General features: G+C 60.9%; 1 protein-coding gene across 14 annotated transcripts in view; it reads left to right on the forward strand.

Annotated features, from left to right (window-relative positions):
• The window catches only part of PRKAR1B (protein kinase cAMP-dependent type I regulatory subunit beta), a 91,676-nt gene extending 75,143 nt beyond the window's left edge, over positions 1 to 16,533 (forward strand). For 8 of the 14 annotated variants that reach the window (XM_029220250.1, XM_029220252.1, XM_029220255.1 and 5 more), the window contains 2 exons: positions 1,646 to 1,767; positions 10,501 to 11,405. In XM_029220250.1, coding sequence (XP_029076083.1) covers positions 1,646 to 1,767; positions 10,501 to 11,088 — 710 coding nt within the window. In that variant the 3' untranslated portion in view covers positions 11,089 to 11,405. Of the gene's footprint in view, positions 1 to 1,645; positions 1,768 to 1,930; positions 2,107 to 2,200; positions 2,829 to 5,903; positions 6,098 to 9,332; positions 9,586 to 10,500; positions 11,406 to 14,706; positions 14,789 to 15,108 lie in introns of those variants that run through there. The other 6 variants (XR_003793102.1, XM_029220254.1, XM_029220263.1 and 3 more) reach the window with 6 other exon arrangements.
• Positions 16,534 to 19,462: the final 2,929 nt, after the last annotated feature.

Here is a 19,462-nt window from a genome sequence, read left to right on the forward strand (position 1 = left end):
GAAAAGGGGGGTCTCCTGGGAGGGGAGCCGGGGTCAGGCTTAGGGCTGGGCGGCAGCGGCCGTGAGGCAGGGCCCGAGGGTCCGCATTCTCCCGAAGCGTCGGCCCCGAGGCCAGTCTGTTCCGGGTGGGTGTGCCTGCCCCTTGGCCGCCGCTGACTGAGGGCTGCCTTCTGTGTCTCTTCTGCGGGGTGTCCGCCACTTTCCCTGGCAGCGTTGAGACCCCCCTCCAGAAGGGCAGCGCTGGGAGTGGCCCCACCTGGCCAGTCACTGATTTCCCACCTGAGCTGACCGTCCACACCTGGGACCCAGGGATCTGAACGCAGTAAAAATGCCCCCAAAGCTTCCGCTTCAGAAATCAGGGCCAAGGAATCGCCCCGATCTCCGTCTCTTCCAGCAGTTCCGTCCTGGGATTTACGCTGCTGAGGGTGGAAGCTCTGACTCTCCGACCTCGGGACTGGGGTTCCAGGTCTCAAATCCGATAGAAAAACCCACCGCTCAAACAGGAGGACGAGAACTTCCTAAGCCCAAGGCTGTAAAATCAAATGCCTCTCATCGCCCTGGAAGGAAACCAAGCAGCAGTCACACGTTTACCAGCACCAGCTTCCACCTCGGCACCAACCGTGACCCTCCAAAGTCACCTGCGTCTTCGCCGCCATGCCGGCCTCCTGAGGGTGCCCGGGGTCTGGGTCACGGGGCAGCTCCCGTCCGGTATGGAGGCTGCTGGACCAGCGTGCTGGCAGCGGCTCCAGAATCTGCTCCAGCCCCGGGGTTGGTCAAAAGCGTGTCCTTTTCAGCGTGTGGCCCTGGCAGGAGTTTTCAAGCAGAGAAATCCCCCTCCTACTGGAGATCTAAAATAAACGTGTCGCTTTGTACTTTCAGCGGCTGACCTACATCGCACAGCTGATAAGCGGAGGCCGGAAAAGTTTCTTCGGCCAAAAGAGAAACAGTTAATCAGGCAATCATTAATTTCTTATAAAAGGAGCACGCTGTTATTTTTTTCCTTCCTGAGGGCTAGGGGTGGATAGTGACGGGGAAGGGAAGGCGTGAGAAAGGGTGGAAAGATATACAGAATTTGCAAGTATCAAAGTAAACTTGCCATTGGAATGAAGTATTTTGACCCAAAATAATGGAAGGTATACTACACCTCTAGCCACGTAAATACAGTTGTATGCTCTTTGAATGGCACTGAATGGTGTCTTATGAACAGGGAATTGCTTCGACCTCTGAATGATTTAAACCCCTTGGTAGCCCTAGTGCTGAGCTGTGATTATACTGTTTGCAAAAATATAGGCAGCTCTGTTCTTCTGAAGATAACAAAGGCATTTCATCCTGAGTTAACTTGGACTCAACGTCCAGTGCCTGTCATCTACGTTAAACCTGTGATGTAGGTTAGAATCGCTCCCAGTTCTGAAGCCCTGTCCCCCTGCTGAGCCGTGTACACCCTGGGCCCAACTCACTTGTGAAAATACCCGGGCCTCCTGCACAGAAATCTGCTTTCTGTTTTGTTCATCCTGTGATGGAGCAAAGCCTCATCACCCTGGGGCTGGCCATGTGGGTGTTTTCTTAGATTGTCTGGGGTGGGGAGCTGACCCCCCGACCCTCCCTGGCCCCCGTGACCCCCACGCCCCCGTGTCCCCTGCTGCAGAGTCCCTGGAGAAGTGGGAGCGTCTGACTGTGGCTGACGCACTGGAGCCCGTCCAGTTTGAGGACGGAGAGAAGATCGTGGTCCAGGGGGAGCCTGGGGACGACTTCTTCATCATCACAGAGGTGAGTCCGCCTTGGGCGTGGGGAGGGCTCTGCGTGGTCCCCAGCCGAGGAGGGCCGCCCGGGAGTGGGGGACGCCCGGTCTGCACGTGCCCCTCCCCTGGGGACCAGCATCCCTGATCCCCGTGCTCCGTTCCCCCACCACCTTCATCCTGCATGCGGACAGGCCTCCCACTGGGTATCCTCGCCCTTGAGAATCGCGGGATCTCCTCTGAGGAAGTGGGTCGGGTGCCCGAGCCCACACGTGTGCAGACATTGCACGGACTGAGCACACCAGGTGTGAAGGTGAATGTGGGGATCGGGACACGGCCGGGGTGTGGGGGGCGCCCTGAGCCGGAACCCGGCGTGACGAGTGCATCCTCTTGGGGGAGATGTGTGAGTTGAGGGCACGTGGGATCTCTCTGTACTGCTTCTTACAACTGCGTGTGAATATCAGTGGTCTCCAGTTAAAAGTTTAATTTGGAAGATTGGCGCCAGATTTCTCCACCTGGACCCGCGTGAGTCACTGTTCCCTCCTCCATCCCCCACCAGCGCGACAGCTGGCTCTGGGCCGTAACCCGAAGCCGCCATGCTCAGCCTGTCACTGATGGGGGTGAGCAGCTGCATGACCGCTGTGTCCCCCCCGCCTGGGGCTGTGCCTAGGATACGGTCCCCGGGGCCGCCTCGCCATGGGACCCTCTCCATGACACAGACCCAAAACTATGTGAGTTTGGCTCACTTCCTACTTCCCTGGCCCTCCTGGCGGGAAGAATTTATGTTGCCTGCCCGGGAAAGCACACGCTCCAGCTGCGCGTTTTGCCGTCGGAGAACAGGAGCCTTCAGCGCGGCAGAGGCTGGGGTGGCTCGAGTCTGAAAGCCCGCTCTGGTCGCGGCCGCAGCCGCAGAGGGGGTCACTGTGCTGTCCAGAGAGAGTGGTGCCAGCCTTGGGATTGGTGCACAGAAAGGAAGTGACAAAGGCTCAACCCCTGGTGACATTTGGCCGACATCGCCGGACTTGGAGCCACTTTCTTGGTTTAAAACAACAGAAGTGACTTCCCAGGCTGCTGCTGTCGGCGAGGATGCTCCGGGTCCTGCTGGCTGGCGCCTGCCCGCCTCTGTGCCTCAGTCCACAAACAAAGTCCCGCCCTGTGACCCGCGAGTTCTGTGGGGACTTTTTCTGGGCTCCCGCAGCAGCCCCCCCTAGGAGGGCATGCCTGTGGTTCTTCCCGCCACCTGCCTGCTGATCATGCAGGAAAGATCTGGAAGGCTGTGGGGTCAGCAGGAGAACCACCTCAGGAGGGTCCTGGTGGCTCTAGCACAGAGCTTTACAGTGTGCGCTTGGGAACCGGGACCTTTGTTACCTACCGGTCCACATCTCGGCACTGAGCCTGGGGCGGGAGGGCCCTTGGGGTTGCAGCCGAATGATGGACGTGGTTCCCACCTGAGACCCAGGGCTGGGGGTGCTTCTGCAGGAACCCTGCTGAGGGATCCACCCACAGGCAGCATTCCTGTCCTGGGGTGGGTGACTCATTCAACAATGTTTCCTGAAAGAAAGGGGAAAAACCACAGACAGAACAAATTATGATTCCTGCCAGCCAGGTCTCCCCTCCGTAGACCTGAGAGGCCGCAAACCCTGCGTTTCAGCTCCCGCCCCGGCCGTGACCTCAGAGAAGTCATCTCAAAGGCTCACGCCTGCTCTCCCCAGAAGCAAGCCGCTGGGGTGAAAGTTACAGCTTGACTCAGAACATTTCCGGGGCTTTACTCTCAGGACTTTGAGGGAACTGTGGTCCCTCGAGGTCTGTGTTTTTTATCTCAGATCCTCCTGCGAAGGTAGCCAGTGTCTGGCTCATGGTTTCTGGAGGACGTTCCAGCAGAAAGTTGCTCACGCTCTCCAAATGCAACTGAGCCTGCCGTCGGACACAAGGGGTGTTGGGGTTTGCACTGGCCTGCACCGTGTTTTTTTAAAAAAAGCATTTGAATTAATTGTCACTATTTAAAAATCAGGGGACTTCCCTAGTGGCACAGTGGTTAAGAATATGCCTGCCCAGATGCAGACCTACTAGAGAATGGACTTGAGGACACGGGGAGGGGGAAGGGTAAGCTGTGACAGAGTGAGAGAGTGGCATGGACATATATACACTACCAAATGTAAAACAGATAGCTAGTGGGAAGCAGCCGCATAGCATAGGGAGATCAGCTCGGTGCTTTGTGACCACCTAGAGGGGTGGGATAGGGAGGGTGGGAGGGAGGGAGACGCAAGAGGGAGTAAACATGGGGATATACGTATATGTATAGCTGATCCACTTTGTTATAAAGCAGAAACTAACACACCATTGTAAAGCAGTTATACTTCAATAAAGATGCTAAAAAAAAAGAATCCGCCTGCCAATGCAGGGGACACGGGTTTGAGCTCTAGTCCGGGAAGATCCCACGTGCTGCGGAGCAACGAAGCCTGTGCGCCACAACTACTGAGCCTGCGCTCTAGAGCCAGCAAGCCACAACTACTGAGCCTGCACTCTAGAGCCAGCAAGCCACAACTACTGAAACCCGCGTGCCTGAAGCCTGTGCTCCGCAACAAGAGAAGCCACCGCAATGAGAAGCCCGTGCACCGCAACGATGAGTAGCCCCCGCTCGCTGCAACTAGAGAAAGCCCGTGCCCAGCAACCAAGACCCAATGCAGCCAAAAAATAAAATAAAATAAAATAAAAATCAGATATTTTACATGAAAACCTGGATCTCTTCTTCTTGAACGTCTGGATCTGGCCACTTTGGATCTGCATCCCTGCCTGGCTGCAGCCGGCTGGACCCAAGAGGCGGCTGCCCCGGGTGTGACACGCTCCCCACTTTGCCCCAGTCCTCACCCTGCCCCCTTGCATCCCCGGCGGGCTCTGCACACACTTGCAGGCCATTGAGTTTGCAGCCTCGGTTTTGAGGCCCAGGGAGTGAGCAGCTCTGGCCAACACAGACAGTCGTCCGTTATTCTCTGGGGCCAAGGCCACGGGTAGAAAAATTGTGAAGCCATGTGAAAGACGGGTCAGCGGGGTTCCTCACAGAGCTTACAGGGACTGTGACAATGGGAGCTTTGAATGTGAGCCCCACGGCTGTGCAGTCTGACCTCACCTGTGGGGTCATTCCCCAGGGACACGCCGATGGCAGGTAGTGGGTCCCAGACGCGGCCGTGTCTTGCCCCTGCATCCCTGCTCTGGACCCGCCCTTTGGCTCTGGGAGTGCTGGCCCCTCAGTGTGGGCATGAGCGTGCGTGTGCACGTGTGCACGTGTGTGTCCGAGCATCCTGCACTTCTCTAGAGCAGTGTGAGTGGTGTGCACATTGCTTCCTGTGTTTCCTGCGTGTCCCTACCTCCTCGCCCTTCCACTGACGCCCTTTGGGCCGGGGGTGTCTGTCTGCGTCTTCTCTGCTGCTCTGGGGCTGGACGTTGCTCTAGCTCATCCATTAAAGGCCGTCAGAGCCGAGTTCCGTGATTGTCTTCGGGGGCGAACCTGGCGCCACGACTGTGTGGTTTGTGTTATGGGCAGCGTGTTCCTTGTAGAATCACCAGGAGATGGTGATGGGTGGGGTGGGGACTCTCTCCAGGGGCTCCTGACGCCTCCTGCCACAAAAGCTGTCTGAGGAGGGCCTTGGGAGAGCGGTTCGGGGACGGGGACACTGCTGGTTCTGTTGAGGGAGTTCGGCTTTGTGGCCGAGTGTCCCCCCGACGCTGACCGAGGGGGTGGCAGTGGGGGCAGAGTCACAGTAACAGCGATAGTACGGCCCAGAGTGTAACCCAGCCCCCTTGGAAGGTACAGTTCTCACAACATCGTAAAATGTATTCAAAGTGGTTTCCTTGGCAACTTGGATTTTCTTCCCTTTTCCTCTGTGGTCCACCAAATTGGGTAAGTCACGGTGGTGCCTCAGGGTTCACAGGCATCACACGCTCAGAACTGAAATGCAGCCGCAGAGACCTCTGCAGCCTCAAGCCACTGTTTCCCATGGGGCCAGAAGTGGTCACCGGCCGCATCTGAAGGGGGTGTGGTGTCCGCCCCACAGCCGTGTTCTCTCCCAAGACTACCAAGGGATGAGCCGACGTGGCCTTTAGAGGACGTGGCGGGAAGATCTGTGTAGATTCCCTCGAACAGGCTGCTTGCACATGTATATGTTTCAGCACATCGTCCGCCCCATGTTCTCGTGACACCCACGAAGCCGACAGCTGGACAGGAAAGGACGTTTCCCCTGCAGATGCGCCGGGAAGGGGCCCAGGTCCCAGGACCCGCTGTGAGGGCTGATTTCACGGGTCGACTCGGCCAGGCCTCAGGACACAGATGTTTGGTCCAACGCGGGTCTCCAGGTGTTTCTGTGAAGGTGCTTCTCAAATGCGGTTGACACCGATGTCAGTTGACCTTGGGTGGAGCCCCTGACCTCTGTGGTGAGCGTGGGCCTCCTCCAATCAGTTGAAGGCCTCCTTAAGAAGAAGAGGGCCGAGGTCCCCCAGGAAGAGGGATTCCCCGCAGCTGGCCTTGGCCTTTGGACCGAGTCCCGGCACCCACTCTTCCCTGCCGGCCTGCCTGCAGAGTTTGCACGTCAGCCCCACGGTCGTGTGAGCAGATTCCCTAACGTAAATCTTTGCCCAAGTGCACAGGCCGTTGGTCCTCTTTCTCCGGAGAGCCCTGACCAGTACCACTGCCTTCCGACCCTTCTGGAACGCTCAGGCCTCTGCTCAGGTGGATGTAGGGGCCCGGCTGCTCCGAGGCCCCAGAGCTGCAGGGGGCGGGGCCTGGGGCTCCTGCTGCGAGTGCTGGCCCTGCGAGCGGAGCGGGGCTGCGGGACCCTGGCTCGCGGCTTCCCGTGGCTGGCAGGCCTGGTGCTGCCCTTTCTCTGTGGAAGCAACACCTGTGGAGGCCACGCTGGCCTTGGTGCCGGGCCCCCGGCTCCCTGCGCGTGGACCGGCCGGGTCCCGCTCCCCCGCTGTGGACCTCAGGCCGCGCCAAGGCCTCATCTAGGGGAGTGGGAGCGCGGGTTGCCCCGGGCCCCCGCCCTTGGCTGGACCTTAGTCCATCCCTCTGCTCTCCTGGGTGGATGCGGGTGAGCACAGCCTGGGGCCAGTGACAGGCTGCTCTGGGAGCTGTTTCCCCAGGTGTGGAGGCGCTGGCAGAGACCCGCACCTGCACAGACGTGAGAAACGGCTCCTGCAGATGCCTGATGAGTCCCTAACATCACGTGCTGGCCTCTGGGAGCCAGGCGGGGCTGGCAGAGCTGGGCTCGCGTGACCCCAGGGTCTCCGTGCCAAGCCTCCTGGCAGGGGGCTCCTTGTCTCTGAGCTCTGTGTGCTCACACCAGCTGTCTCTGAAGCTGTGGGCGCTGCCAGCCCCTCGGACACCTGACCCCCAAAGCTCTTGGAGCATGTTCTCAGCCGACCAGGGCAGACCTGCGGTTGTCAACCTGGGGCCTCACAGACGTGAGAACAGAAAGCACCAGTGGGTCTTCCCAGGGGCCCAAGCATCCCTGGCCCCTCAGGACCTGACCTGCAGCAGCCCGGGGGGCCGTAGGTGGCCTGGCTGTTCTCGGAACCTCTTCTAGTTACTGAAGCCTGAAACGCCCTGTAGCCCGAGGAGCTCTCGGCCGCCAGCAGTGGGACCTGCGGGCGTTCCCGGCTGCATCTGGCAGGACAGACCCTGGTGGGCCTCCCCCAGGGAGAGAGGGCGTGTGGGGCTGGCAGGGAGGGGCCAGACGCGTGGAGAACGTGCCAAGTCCTGTGAGGCTTGCAGACTCAGGTTACTTCCTGGACCTCCTCTCCCTCCAGGAAGACCCTGGGAAGAGGACGTGGGTGGGGCCAGGCCTGGGTCTCAGGTCCCCTCTGCTGCAACCCTCCCCGTGGCCAGATTCCACACCTGGCAGAACCTTCGGGGCCTGGGGGCAGCTGGACAAGAGCGGGTTCCCTCCCCGCCAGCTCCCAGGCAGGCTGCACAGCTGGAGGCATTGCCATGGAAACGTGAGCTTGGATATATCATCTCCTCTCTTTGCAAATCACTTCTATGAATGTCCACAATGTTGAAGCGACTGCAAAGCAACCCCTTCGTCTCTGCCATTGCCCGGGGGCTTTCCTCGTTGATGCTGCGCCACTCACGTCTCAAGGGTGTTCCAAGTTCGCCGTCGCCTCGGGAACTTTTACGGAGACCGCTGCAGGCCACAGTGCACGGATCCGAGGTCACAGCCATCTGTGACTCAGCCCGTCCGTGCCCCCACCGTGTGCCAGGCCGAGGCTCAGTGTACTGGGGGAGGGGGGTGGGGGAGCGACGGCCGCCGCTGGGCAGTTTGCTGTGACTTTGCAGGGGAGGGAGAGCCCCCACACCCCTTGCCACAGACTGGCCCTGGGTCCCACATGGAGAAGGGAAGGCCAGGGAGGTGGAGCAGTGACCCCGGGTGGCGGTGTGTTGGGTATTGACGTATGAGTAGGAGTCCTCCAAACGGAGAAGGTCGGGGAAGGGGAAGGGCATCCAGAGGAACACTGGGCACGAGGCCAGGGGCGCCAGGTGTGGTGGGAGGCGGGGTGCTGGGGGCTGAGTGGGGGCGGGGGGCGGTGCCAACTTCGGGGCAGCAGGACCACACACACCCTCCGCTCTGGACAAGGAGTTTGGACGTCCACCCTGTGTCCCCTGCAAGGTCAGGGACATCTCGTCCAGCTGCCCAAGCTTCCCTGTGAGCCAGACGCCCACAGCCATCCCGCCCTGAGGCTCCGGCTCCCGAGGGGCCTCCCACGGGCCTGGTGGGTTTGCTCCCGTCCTGGGACCCTCCCTTGCTCGAGAACCAGTCTGAGGGGCTCACCCTGGCCCTCCGCCCGACGGGCGGCAGACCTCACGGCTCAGCCTCGGGGGCCCCGCCAGGAGGTGATGAGTCTGGTCGGCACCTGCGCAGGGTGAGTGTGGTCTCCGTCTCCGTTAATTGCTGTTGGGTTTCCGTGGTCGGTGCCAGACCCTCCCCGTCCAGGGAGTGAGAGCAGTGCCCCTGGCCACGGTCAATATCAAAGGACGGCAGTCTTGGTCCAGAAAGTAGCAGGAAGATAAACTTTCCTTCTGGACTGAACCAGAAGGAACGCTTTTCCAGAAGCCAGGCTGGGCTGGGAGCCACACTGCACCCGTGTCCACTGGTCCCAGCCGACTCGGACCTCTGTCCTCCGTGCCAGCCGGGTCACCAGTAATGAGAGGTATCTGGATCTCAGAGGAGTTCTTTTTATTTAGAGACTATTTTTTAAGGGCAGTTTTGGGTTCATAACAAAGTGGATGGGAAGGTGCCGAGATTTCCCACCAGCCCCTCCCCCCCCACCACAGGCACAGCCTCCCCTACTACCAACACCCCCGCCAGGTGGTGCATCTCTCACGATCGATGAACCTGCATGGACATTTCACAGTCACCCAAGGTCCACCGTGGTAGGGCTCACTCTGGGTGCTTGTACGTTCTGTGGGTTTGGACAAACGCATACGGCCAAGTCGGTTGTTGCCGTATCACACAGAGTAGTTTCCCTGCTGTAGAAGCCACCTCTGCTCACCTGGTCGCCCCCTCCACGCCCCAACGCTCAGTCTTTTCACTGTCTCCCTAGTTTTGCCTTTTCCGGAATGCCACGTAGTTGGAAGCACACAGCCCGAAGCCTTTCCTCACTGGCGCCTGTCACTCGGTGGTACGCGTGTAAGTTTCTTCCGTGGCTTTTCAGGGCTTGATGGCTCATTTCTTTTTAGTGCTGGTCTGGATGAACCAGTTTATTTATCCGTCACCTGCTGAAGGACACCTTGGTTGCTCCCAGGTTTTGACAGCTATGAATAAAGCTGCTCTAAGCACCCTCGTGCAGGTTTTCACGTGGACGTGAGCTTTCAACCTGACCCTGTGGGTAAATACCAAGGAGCACAATTGCTGAATCTTAGAGGAGCTGGAGATGACCCCCGACCTGGTGTCTGCTTGGTGCTCGACAGCACCTCTCCTGATCCCACGGGGGGGGCTCTCACACCCGGGATCGCCCAGGCCCTGTCTTCGGCGGCTCTGAGGTCCACCGAGAGGGTCAGAGGAGTCCAGGGGGCTCCCAGGCCCTGACGCATCTCCTTCCTCGTCACCTTGTCTTCTGGGGGCCGGGGCTGGGGACCCATCCTCTTGCAGCCTCCCCCTTTTGTAGGCCCCAGCCCGTGCACCTCAGTCACCCTTGCCCTGGTGAGGACGGCTCCCAGTGCCGGCCAGGCGGGCACTCCTGGGCTTTGCAATGACCTGACCACATCCCCTGTGGGCGGACACACTGAGCCCACACGCGGTGCCCCCAGGTTGACACGCTGTCGTGTGCCTCGGGCCTCCTCGGCCGTGTGTCCCCAGGAGCATCCCGTATGTGAAGATTCCGGTGAGGCTGCCAAGTCTGCTTCTAGGTGCCGAGGCCTGGAGCTCAGAGCTTCTGAGTTCAGGGATGAGAGCCTTTCCTAAAATGAATTTTAAAAAATTATGCCTGTAAAATGTCACTTGCTGGGATAAGACCAGTGACACAGAGGCATCTTCAGAAAAGGGTGGTGCCACCTCCTCTGCCCCCGTGACCGTTTGTGTGGGTCCCTCCTACAGTCCTTCTCATTGACTTGGCTCCTTCCTGATTTTTTTTTTTTAATTAACGTAAGAAACAGTTTTAAAAGTTGGGGATGCACCCCCCCAAAAAGTCTAAAAGCACCATCTTCCTCCCTCCCCTCGGCCCCCCTCAGGAGGCTGGAGGAACCCTGAGGGCCTGTGTTTCCCATCCTCAGCCGTTCCCAGCTCCGGTTTCCCTGGTATCCACACACAGCATGAGGCGTTCCCAGACAGACAGATGTGGAACTCATTTGCTGGATTCCGAGGTCCTGCTTTACCCCGGACGGGATTCCTGGCACCAGGGGAGGAGAGATACGCAGCGTGCAAAGACCGTTGCCATAAAGACGCCTGATTTGTCCGTGGAAAGTCCAACAGATGCGCTGTCTTGGACGAATCCCCGTGCGGGGGTGTCGACTCCCTCACCCACCGCTGCCCGCTGGCCGGGAGCTGGGTGGCCCGAGGGCAGCTTCTGGCCCCACCACGGCCGTGCTGCTGCAGGCCTGCGCGCGCTGGTCCCCCGAGTCTGCGGTGGCCGGCGTCGTATCTCTTCTGCAGATGAGGGAACCGAGACTCGGGCTGTGCCTTGCCTTCCCCTGACTGCGGCCAGCACGTCGTGGAGCCGGGCTTGGACCGTGGGGAGCCGCCCAGAGCGCGGGGCTCAGGCGGTGTCGAGGGCACCTCTGGTGGAGGCTGCTGTCTTCACACCTTCCCATACCTGCCTCCTGTGTTCTTCTTTCAGTTGTCCTTTAGCTTACGGGAGGTGATGCTGGTTCCTGCTTATGGCTGTGATACTGTTTCTTTTAAGATAGATATTTATTCAAATAAAATAGGGTTTGCTCTCCCTGAACTTGGTGTCAGTGGGATCTGAGAGTGACTGCTCACTGCACGGCTGGCCTTCACACTGACACGCTCGTGTGTCCCCTCCCCTGCTGGGCCGGATGCGCACGAGCTCCAGTCTCTGCCCGGAGCGGCTGCGGGTCCCTGGCGGGAGCTCCTCTCTCACCAGGTGCCGTCCCTACTGAGCCGCTGACCCTGACGTCCCCCAGCCCCACCCCGGGCCGCACCGTGGGCACGGGGCCAGCGGCCCACAGCCCTGACCTGTCTGCTCTGACCCCACCAGGGTGTGGATCCTGGGGCGCCCGTGCCTGCCGTTCTCCACTGCGTAGGCTTCCCCGCCCTCGAGCGGAGTCTGGCTCACAGGCAGGAGGAGTGGGTGACGGCCCGAAGGCTGGAGGAGATGGAGGTGGGCCATGTCCCTGGGGAGGGCGAGGCCAAGCTCCCGGCTGTGCCATCGCCCGACCCGGTCAGGGGGGCTCTATGCCGGGCTGGAGGGGCTGCTTCAGGGAGAGGGAAGCCTGAGGCCCTGCTTCAGCGAGTGCGTTCTCCTCGACCTTGGCTGGTTTCTGTCTCATAAAGGTCACGCGTGCCCGTTGTCGAAACCAAAGAGTTGATGTGGGTTTCGACTTTGTAGAAAAATTTAAAAAATGAAAAGCGTTGAAAGGAGAATGGGCCTTTTGTAACCCCTTCTCCTCCAGACTCCAGCAGTGACGTTTTCCTTGTGCATCCTCCCTGGCTGATTCCTATGTGACCTGATTTATTTTTAGAGTTGGGTTAGAATCAATGAGAAATTTGGGGAATATGATCTAGAGTTTTGGCAAGTGTGTTTCTCCAGCCCCCAGAATTCCGGCTCTCAACTCCCTGAGGATGTCTATGCTGCCTTCATGCCCGTCTGGGAAACGAGCTTAGACAGGATGGCTATTCCAGGGCTGCGGTGATTTCGCTGGGATGGGAAGACCCGGGCGTGTGCTGGTCACGCCTGTGGCCCGTGTCGTGGGAACGCCGGGCCCTGCTGGTTGGAGGTCCCACCCCATCGAGTCCGTCTGCCCGTTTCCCTCGCTCCCCGCCCTCGGGCTTGGCGGCTGTGCCTTCCCAGGACAGGAACGTCCTGCCGTTGCGTCAGGGCTTGGGGGTGGTGGCCTGTCAGCTTCAGCTGCTGCAGCAAAGAGCCCCCGAACCACTGCGGTGGAGAATGAGGAAGTGTCTGTCTTGTGAAGTGGTGACCCCACGGTCATCACAGGCACCCCTGGGGGGCGTGGCTCTGTCCCTTGTGGCCCTTCCTCTCGTGGCCCCACTGCCCCTTGCCAGACCTCACCCCGTGGAGGCTGGGCTGTCAGCAGCGGGAAGAGAGTGTGGTGCAGTGCACACCCTGTTGGGAACAACATGGTCCCGTGGCCACGTGCTCCTGCAGCCCTGGGACGTGTGAGGACCGAGCGGAGTGGCCGCCTGTTCCCTGTTGGTCCTACTTATTCGGGGCTCCCCCTGAGGACCTTTCATCTTCGTGCCGTCCAGCCTGGAGGGTCTGTTATTACATCAGTCTTAACGGGTGCGCGTACATCCTCTGTGTCAAGGTCCCGAGTGGGAAAGCTCCGTGCATCCCAGTGGAAACAGATTTCATCTCGTCAACCTGCCGTCGATCGTAAGATGGGCCGGTCCACATGTGACCAGGAGAGAAATGCTTCCAGTGACCACGGGGGATGCGGTTGGTTCCAGAGGAGGCAGAGGGCAGGGAGGTGTCTGCATGGGGCGGGGGACAAGTGAGAAACAGAACGGTGGCCCACCCGAGCCCATCCCCGCTCTCCTGTGCCCACTGAGCCCTAATCCTCACCGCTGTCCCAAGCGGGCAGGGCAGAGCCTGAGGAGTGGCAGCCAGTCGCATCGCTTGCACGTGACCTGCTCTGGCCAGTGAGCTGTGAGGGGAGGTTGCCGGGAGCTTCCAGAAGGTTTCCCTGCTGATGGCATGGGGGAGGCGTTGGGTGACCCCTGGAACTGTGGCAGCCACGGTGCCAGCACAGGGACTCGACTGAGGCCACCAGAGCAGGAGGCAAGGACAAGCCTGGGTCCAGACACGTCTGTGGGCCGCTGAATTAGCCAGCCCTGAAAGCCCTGTCTCAGTCTTCTGGTTCTGCGGGAGAGCAGTTACCCTTAGTAGCCTTTAGACACCTTGAGTTGGGTTTTCTGTTGTTTGGAGCTTGCAGCATCTCACTTTAAGCCTGGAGTCTCACTGAGCAACTCTATCAGCTGGAACTTCAGCTCCGTCCCGGGTCCTGAAGAGGAAAATGATCCAGTTGTAAAATGGAAAATTGTCTAAAATGGGAATGAAAGGCATGTCAGTTATATAAGTGAAAAGGCTGCATGTAAACGATAGTTAGGTTAATGCAACGTCTCAAGAAAAGCGCCGCAGTGCCGTCATCCCTGGACCTGACTGCCCTCCACTCCAGGGGCAGTTGGGAGCAGGACCCCACTCCTCTCTGTGGGGGCAGCACGGGACCACGTGTCCCGCAGGCCCTGTCCCTCGGCTGGGGTCTGTGGGCACACGGCCCAGGGAGCACTCCTGGAGTGCCCGGGCCGGGTGGAGATGGCCTGCTGCTTCCAGGTCCGGCTCCCTCTGTCAGCCAGCTTCGTAAGCACCCCAGACGCCTGAGAGCCGAGTGGCCCTGTGGCTGGAGTGGGGCCGGCGTGGGTCCGCCCAGGGCGTCCGGAGGTCCCAGTCGCGGCAGGCACTGGTGGGGTCTTTTGACCGAGTCTCTTGCGGCCCGGGCGGAGGGGGTACCAGTTAACCCGGGCGCGGCCAGGCTAGCGCTTGCAAGGCCGGGTCTGGGTGAGCCAGGGTGAGCCGAGCCCACCGCGAGACAGCCCAGGCTCCTCTGTGCGTCCAGGGCATCGGCAGCGGCCGGTGAGGCCAGTGGGGCTGGCGGGGTGATTCATAAGGCCTTGCTGCTACTCCTTGGGCGTGTGGGGAAGATGCCGGGTTCCGACGAGGCTCCAGCCCCAGGGTGCCCCCAGACGGCAGGCCAGGGGGCTCTGCGCGCGGAAGCCACCGGTGCCAGCTCGTTGCTGCCGAGGCTGCGGCCCCCGAAGGCCGAGTCTCTGGTGTGGAACGCAGCCTCGCCAAGCTGCCTAGGCTGGCGTTAATCATTGAGCCCCAGTGTCGCGGACACCCCGCCTGGAGGCCAGGGGGCCGCATCGCTTAGCGGGGCGGCGTGACCATGAGGCCACGCGCCTCCCGTCCTTGAAACTTAAGCCAAGGTCAGCTCGGAGCAGCGCTGCCCTCGGAGGCACCTCCAGATTCTGCCCGTGCCCCGCCCGCGGGCAGACAGCTTGGGGCAGGAGCCAGGCCGGCGAGGATGGTGGTGCCCGGGAGGTGCCCTGGGCCAGAGCATGGCTGCAGCTCCCAGACCCCACGCCTCACTTTTAGGTGGGGGGCGTGGAGCCAGTGGGACGGGGATGCGGGCGGTGCCCCTCGGGGGTGGCCTTGGGCACCCCCGCCTTTGCCCGCCCCACCCCAGCCGGCCGACCCTCACGTGTCCGCTTGGCATTTGCAGGGCACAGCCTCCGTCCTCCAGCGCCGGTCCCCCGGTGAGGAGTATGTGGAGGTGGGGCGCCTCGGGCCCTCCGACTACTTCGGTGAGTTGTGGGGTCCGCTCCCTCCCGGGGTGGCGGCCGTTGCACGGGGCCCCAGGAGGGCGAGGTCCGCAGGGACCGTGGGAGGACCTGGCCGAGGCCTGGGCACCCTGGCGGCCTGTCCTGGGTGCCGGCTGTCCCGGGAGGGCAGCACGTGGGTCAGGACCAGGCCCGGCGCCATCTGAGTTCCAGGCGATGGTGTAAGTATATCCCAGCGCTTTGTGGGCCGCGCTCGCGCAGACGTTCACTCAGGTGCGGCCTCGCGTCCTGAGGTTTCGCTTTTCCCCTAAATCCGCAGCCCTGACGCTCTCTCTCGCCCCCAGGGGAGATCGCGCTGCTGCTGAACCGGCCCCGGGCGGCCACCGTGGTGGCCCGGGGGCCCCTCAAGTGCGTGAAGCTGGACCGGCCCCGCTTCGAGCGCGTGCTGGGCCCCTGCTCCGAGATCCTCAAGAGGAACATCCAGCGCTACAACAGCTTCATCTCCCTCACCGTCTGAGCCGCCGCTCCTGCTGCTGTGCGCACGCACGTCCAGTTGACGCTGGCAGCTGGGCACCGCCCCTCCCTCGGGCTCACCTGGGAGTAAAGGGGTCACCTCCAGAGGTGGCGGCCCCCTCCCCGTCTCCCTTCCCCGTCCCCCACTGGCTCCTCTTAAGGGACCCGCCTTCCTCCCCACGTCTTCTGGGGTGGGGGGCCAGCTCTGGGAGGCTCTCCTCTCCTATCAGGCTGGGCAGCTCCCGGCGGCCGACCCCTGTGATGTGAGGCCACCCGGTCTGTGGCCAGGGTGTGGGGCGATGACATCCCAGGGGGTCCCCACAGGCACTCTTGGGCTTGGAGTGAGAAGCTGAGGCTGAAGAGAGAGAGGGTCCAGCCCCTCCCTCAAATGCCCACCCCCACTGCCCCACAGACAGTCCTCCCAAGATGCCAGGGGTGGGGAGGCTCTGGCGGCTTAAGCTAGCTCCAGCCTCAGAGGGGGGTGGCCCCCAGGAGCCCACGGCATGTTTAGGGGAGTGGGCGTGACCCTCCCCTCTCCTGGAAAGCTGGGTGCACCGACCAGTTTGCCTGACCGTCAGAGGCAGGGGTCATCCTCACTGGGCTGAGACGCCCAGGAGAGGAAGGGCACGCCATGTGAGCCTGGGGCTTTCCGAGGTGCGGTGAGCGCTGCTCTCGGGGCCAGGGGAGGCCCCACTGCCTTCCACGTCTTCGCAAAGCAGCTTCTTGGAGACTTGGGAGGAAGTGGAGGGATTTTCTAAAACACTTTCTGGATGAAGTTGTCAGGAACAGAGTCCCCTGTGAGTCATTCTCCAGCAGACAAGCCTCCCGTTAACCAGGAGTCTCGCCCTGGTGGGAAAGCCCGTTATCCGAGCCTCTCCCCTCCCCATGTAGGAAGAATGTGAGTCAGACCAGCCCTGGGCCCACACACCTAAGTCATCAGTCAATCGATTCCCCCTCGGAAGTGTCGTCAGGCCGACTCTCACGTGAGCTGGAGGGGCCTGGGGCCCGTGCCTCATGGGCCTCCTGGTGACCTGAAGGACAAACGAAATAGTGCAGTTACCCCGTTGCTGCTGCCCGTGCAGCCCGGGGAGGCTGCCTAGTCGGGGTGACCCTGCCGCTGCCGGTGGGTGTTTCTGAGGTGTGTAAGCCCTGCCCTGCCGCTGCCGGTGGGCGTTTCCGTGCTGTGTAAGCGCTGCCCTGTTTATTGTGACGTTCTGGATGCTGCATGTGCCATTAAATGTGCAATGACGTACATCTTCCTGACTCCACGTTTTGGTCTGAAATCTTTCATAGAAGATTTTATTCCTTTTGTTTTGTTTCTGTTGTGATAAAATAGCCATAACATAAAACTTACCCTCTTCACCATTTTTCAGTGTCCGGTTCAGGGGCATCAGGCACATTCACGCTGTCGTGTAACCATCCCCACCATCGTCTCCAGAACTTTCTCGTCGTCCCAAACTGAGGCTCTGCCCCCGTTACACATCAACCCCCCTCCCCTCCCCCAGGCCCTGGCCCCCACCCCCTGCTTTCTGTCTCTGTGACCCTGGCTCCCCCAGGCACCTCTCCCCAGGGACCTCACAGAAGTGGAACCACACTGTCCTTCTGCGTCTGGCCCATTTCACTGTTCTGTCCTCAAGTTTCATTAGCCTGTGTCAGTGTTTCCTTCCTCATTAAGGCTGAATCATATCCCGTGTGTGGATGGACCACATCTTCTTTCTCCGTTCACCCGTCGATGGTGATGGACCCTTGGGCTTTAAGCCCTCTCTCGTGGTCCTGATGTGACGAGCTGGCCACGGTTCCCGGGGGCCGGGGGGCGGCAGCAGGGCTGAGCTCTGTGTGGCAGGAAGCAGGCCCCGGGCCCACCCCAGGTGACCACGGTCTGATGGCCTCGGGAGTTTCTAAGCAGTGACTCGGGAAGGGCGTGAAGCTGGGGAGCGTGTGCCGTCCGACCCTCGTGTCCGGACTCCGGGAGCAGCGGGGTTCTGGGCTGAGCCTCTCCCGGCCTCTCCTAAGAAGGCCGCCTCGAGGCCGCCATCCACCCCAGAGCCAAGCAGGGGCGCGCGTCAGCCGCCCTGTTGCCCAGAGAGCTTTCGGGCCAGTGTCCGGGCTCTGGCCTTTCCGTGGAGGCAGGGAAGGGCCCATGGGAGTTGGGGGGGGCAGCCTACCACGCGGCTCCCCCCAATGGCTGGACAGAGCAGGCTCCCTGGGAAAGCCGAACGGGGGTTCCAGAATAAAGACTGACCCGGAGAGGGGCTTGACCCACAGAAAGTCGCTGCCGCTGGGCTGGGCGGCAGCGGCTCCGGGGTCCACGACGGGTGCGAGCCCTGCGGGCACCTGCCCTGGGCCTTGTCTCGTGGGCTGTGAGGGGTGGTCCGTGGAGCTGGGGTGGGAGCTGCAGCTCCGCGGGCCTTGGGGGGGCTGTTGTGAGCAGTGTCTGTCCATCACTCTGGGGACAGGTGGCCCACTGCGGGGGGGCAGAGATGGCCCTGCATGCCAAGAGCTGGGACTGGGCCCTGCTCCACACTCTCCCAGAAGCACTCCCGGCCCCCCTGGCGCCCCCGGGCTGGGCTGGCTGTCCTGCTCTAGGGTCCCGCTGTCCCCACGTGCTTCCCGAAAACAGAAAGCAGCCATGTTAAGACCCTGCTCCTCCCGAGGGCTTGGGCCGTGTGGCCCAGGACGCAGGGCGGGCCGAGGCCACAAGTTTCTTTGCTGCAGGAGAGTCAGGAGGTCAATGCACACGTCCTTCAGTTTTCTTGATAAAACATCTATTTGAATAATCAAAGCGAATCTGCACACTGCAAAGCACTGCACGGTATAAATATAAACGTGATACGACAGGAGCCACGTGTACAAAAGGAAAGTAGAACAAGTGAGATTCATCTTTCCGTGTCACCAGTCCTAAGCTGCCCGTGCCGGGGCGGGGGCAGTGTCATCACGAGGGCCCTAATAGGAAGGAGGTGGGAGGGCGTGGGGAGGACGGAGAGAAGCCACCGGCTAGGAGCTGGAGGAAGAGACGGACCCTCCCGAACCCCAGCAGGAAGCAGCTCACGGGAGCCTTTGGACTTGTGGCCTCCAGGCTGGAAGGCTAAGTAGCAGGTCGGCCTGTTCTGAGGCACTGAGTTTGGGGCGTTTTATACAGCAGCCACAGAACACTCATACGGCGGCCCCGCTGGGATTGGACCGGAGCTCTGCCAACCTTGAGTGTGTGTTCGACCCCACCCCCACCCCGTGCTGCTTGGAACTTGGGGTCCCTCCCAGAAGCCCAGGGTCTTCCTGGGCTGGGATGCGGTGGGGCGTGGCAGGCACCCCTCCTTGGAGGGCAGGTCTGGCCCCGGCTGCCTGCTTGGCTGGGGCACGGGGACCCAGGCTGGAGGCTGCGGGAAGCCTCTGCCTGCTGCCCGCTGGGGGTGTGGCCAGAGCAGCATCTTCCCCAGCTGGGCACTGGGCCTGCTCCCTTTGGCGCCAGGCGGCACGGACCGGTCTTGTGGGCTCGTGAAAGCGCGCTTGTGTCCGCCTGAGACTACAAGCCAGGCCATTGTTTCTGCCCCATCGCGGCCCCCAGGGCAGAGCCAGGGGCGCTGTGTGGAAGGGGACGGCGGGATGGGGTCCATGCCGACAGTCCCCCGGGTGGCTCGCTCCCCTCGGCTGCCCTGGGGGGCCTGACGTGGACACCCCCGTCTGATCCCGAGGCAGCTTCTGGGAGGGTCAGGGCGTGGCCAGTCGAGGCCTGACAGTGAGCCCCAGAGGGCAGGCATGGGTCTTACACACTCGACCTGTGGGCCCCAGGACCTTGAGGGGCCAGACGCTTAGTCGGCACCAAGAAATATTTGAATAATAAAGAAAAGCGAATAACCTCGGGGTTACTGGAGGGAAATCTGGGGAAATGCAGGCTCTGGCTTCCACAGGCCAAAAAATAAACTGATGAAAGTCCCATACCTTCTACAAAAATGAATTCCAAATGGCTCACAGACTTACACACAAAGATAAAATCATGAACGGTTTAGAAGAACACACAGGAGGAAAATCCTTGGGCTCTGGGGCCGGGCCCATTGTTCTGAGACTTGACACCCAAAGCACAAGCCATGAAAGGAGAACTGGACGAATTGGAATTCCTGAAAATTAAAAACGTTGCCGGCGAAGGATCCCGTGAGGAAGATGAAAGGGGAAAAAATGATCGTCGATCTG

The sequence above is a fragment of the Monodon monoceros genome, unplaced genomic scaffold (assembly GCF_005190385.1).
Source record: "Monodon monoceros isolate NGI ecotype Baffin Bay Population unplaced genomic scaffold, NGI_Narwhal_1 Super_Scaffold_13, whole genome shotgun sequence".
Taxonomy (NCBI): Eukaryota; Metazoa; Chordata; class Mammalia; order Artiodactyla; family Monodontidae; genus Monodon; species Monodon monoceros.